General features: G+C 47.6%; 1 protein-coding gene across 1 annotated transcript in view; it reads right to left on the bottom strand.

The window, feature by feature from the left end:
- Positions 1 to 2,316: 2,316 nt before the first annotated feature.
- TGFB1 (transforming growth factor beta 1) overlaps positions 2,317 to 3,123 on the bottom strand; it is a 31,310-nt gene continuing 30,503 nt past the window's right edge. Inside the window, exon 7 of the mRNA XM_015427262.1 lies at positions 2,317 to 2,609. Within this exon, the coding sequence (XP_015282748.1) occupies positions 2,451 to 2,609 (159 nt within the window). The 3' untranslated portion in view covers positions 2,317 to 2,450. The remainder of the gene's footprint in view (positions 2,610 to 3,123) is intronic.

Raw genomic sequence — 3,123 nt, 5'->3', positions numbered from 1 at the left:
GCACATCCAACCTGTGCTGAGGTCGCTGCACTGGCTGCCAATAGCGTTCTGGATATGCTTCAAGGTGCTGGTTATGACCTTTAAAGCCCTTTATGGTCTGGGGCCTGCCTACCTGCGGGAACGCCTTCCCCCGTATGTTCCCCCAAGAGCACTGAGATCTGAATCGCAGAATCGCTTAGTCCCCCCTGGCCCTAGGGACGCTAAGTTAACAGCGACGAGAACCAGGGCGTTTTCCTTAGCTGCACCAGTATGGTGGAATCAGCTGCCGAATGAAATCCGCGCTTTGCGGGATCTCCACCAATTCCGCAGAGCGGTAAAGACTGAGCTATTCCGCCAAGCGTTTAACAGCCCAGATCAAACACTCTAGCACTTTATATGGACGGCCGCCATGTGCAAACTGTAATGCTCTAATTGTAATTTTATTGTTAATAAGTTATATTGGCTGTTTTATTGACTATTTTTAGATGTACTGCATTAATCCTTACTGGTTTTTAATTGCTGTAAGCCGCCCTGAGCTGCTTCGGTGGGAGGGCGGGATAAAAATCTAATAAATAAATAAATAAATAAATAATTTATGCAGTGGCCAAATTGCTGGCTCACAAATTTAATGCCAGTAGCTCACAAAGTGGAATTTTTGCTCACAAGACTTCATGTCTTAGCGGTAACATTGGAACCCCACCCCTAAACCAGAAGTTACCGCCTTCTGCCAAGGATGTGATAGTCATAAACATTTACTCTCTGGCATAAGGGGACGTGGCATCGTTGACTGGGGTACCATAGGCCGGGATGGAGCCAGTGAACCAAATGGGCTTCATTTGTTTGGTGGAAGGAGGTTGTATCCCCCACCTGCTTCCAAAAGCAGCTCCTCCGAGGCCTTTGAGAAACCACAAGCATGGAAGGATGGCCAAAGCTCTCCTCCGTGAATTTTGTTCTCAAGCCCTGCTATTTGGCAAGGGGTTACACTGCCTCTGGGCCTGGGGGTTCCATTTGGCAAGGGCCGTTTGCCTGGCAGACACACCATAATCTTGGGGCAGTGAATTCCCTACGTTTAAATGCCGCATAGCGTTAAGACGGCGTTTCCTCAGCCTACTGACAACCGGCGTCGTCGAGCGACTTCCCAGCCAAGTCCCAGGATTACAAAAGAGGCAGAAACATTTCTCCAGCACCCCCCCCCCGTGTTCATAACTCTGAATTATCAGGAGGAATCTAGCGAGTCTGACAGCGAAAGAAACCCCTTGTCCTCAGCTCTGACAAGAAACAAGCAGTTCTTACAGATTTTTGTTTGCAGTTGGGGGCAGCAAAAGAAGATCTTTAATGTTACACTCCAAAATGACAATGATTTTGTATTCCCCTGACCCGGACGTGACATAGCTTCTTATCCCGTCATTGACCCAACACTGAATGAACGTAACCCCACCCCAAAACCTCCTCCTACCATCTCCCATTACTTCCTTCCCCCTCCAGAGTTTTCTAGAAGGCTAACAAGTAGGCAGAGTCTCTGGTCGAGGAGGCGGGGCTAAATGGCTGGCAAGCCGTCAATAGCGGGACTAACCTCCTGCTCTGTGGGAGCTCACCTCTTTCACATGCTTGGTGCACATGTCGCAAGAGGCCGCAGATGTCTTCTCCTGTGGCACAGGTAGTCACTGAGGACGTGGAGTTAATCAAGCTGGGCAGAGTCCCGGTTCTCGTGCATGTGTAGGCAGGGACCTTTCCCATCCGCCGTGTTCTTTGGGGGTAGTATCCTTGGCACTGCCTTGGCCCCAGCCAGGGTTTCGAACGGTTTTGTACCATCTAAGAGGCAGCAGTTTCGACCCACTGAAAATTTGTTGTTCAAAACACCATTTTGTTGCCCAAAACACCGTTCCAATTCTTCGACCACCCCACCCAATCCTCCGTTCCTTTGAGGTTCTTTGGCCTTTAAAAAAACCCCAGACTTTTGCCATTTTGCGAAAGGGGACTTTGGTGTTCCAGCGCTGCTTGTTCAAAATTCAAGTGCCAGCTTATCATTTCGATATGTGGTAGAAGACTTGGGGAGGGGGGCGTTCCCTTTCCTTTTTTTTTTTAAATTGAAAATAACATTCTTGCGGGGGAAGGAAGATAAACTCTTTAAATAACTCTTTCAAAATCTGAAGCGAAATAATTAAAAAAAGAGAACTCAATATGTGCAATGGATATTTCCCCCAAAAGATTTAAAAAAATCAAAACAACAACAACAATAATAATATTATAATAATAAAATTCACGGAAGGGTGGTTTTTTTTCCTTTAAAGAAGCTTTTTTTTTGTTAAGGCATGAGGTTTGTTCTTTTTTTAAAAAAAAAACCAAACAGGAGTTGCAGGTGGGCATCCTGAATCGCCTTCAGTCCCGGGCCCCTTCTCTGCCTAGATTTTGAAAAGATTCCAACCCGCCTAGAAGGGATTTGCTGGGTCCGTGATTTTGAGTCCTTGTCCTCAGCTGCACCGGCAGGATTTGACAACCATATTTGAGAGCTGTTCCACCTTGGCAGCACGGCCGACATAATACGCAATCCCTAACGGCTCAAGTTGATCAGGAACACAGCAAGGCGAGGCGGAGGCGGACGGGTTGTGCTGGGTGTAGAGAGAGAGGACCTAAAGAGGAGGGCGGGAAAAGAACAGGCTGTTGAGAGGTGGGACATTCTGGAACGTTCTCTCGAACGTGGAGCCTTCTGGCACCTTAAGAGATTGTTTACGAACCTTATATCCTGCCTTTTTGCCCTCGTAGGGCCACTGAGGCAGCTAACCAATTAAAACGTACACAATAACATTGCACTTCAAAACCGTTTGCAAACCGATCGTTCTCCCGCAAAAATACACACATCATTAAAGCAATGAAAAACAGAGCTAAAATACACACAAAGGCATAAAACTAAGAAGAAGAGGAGGAGGAGGAGATTGGATTTATACCCCACCCTTCACTCGGAGTCTCAGAGCGGCTTACAAACTCCTTTCTATTCCCCTCCCCACAACAGACACCCTGTGAGGTGGTCGGGGCTGAGAGAGCTCTGACAGAAACGGCTCTTTTTCAAGAACAGCTGTGCCAGAGCTTGTGACTGACCCAAGGTCACATCAGCAGGTGCAAGTGGAGGAGTGGGGAATCAAACCC

Source organism: Gekko japonicus, unplaced genomic scaffold, assembly GCF_001447785.1.
Source record: "Gekko japonicus isolate JY-2015 unplaced genomic scaffold, Gekko_japonicus_V1.1 scaffold1389, whole genome shotgun sequence".
NCBI classification, from domain to species: domain Eukaryota; kingdom Metazoa; phylum Chordata; class Lepidosauria; order Squamata; family Gekkonidae; genus Gekko; species Gekko japonicus.
The sequence above is the reverse complement of the archived record's forward strand: the minus strand, read 5'-3'. Positions and strand labels throughout refer to the sequence as shown.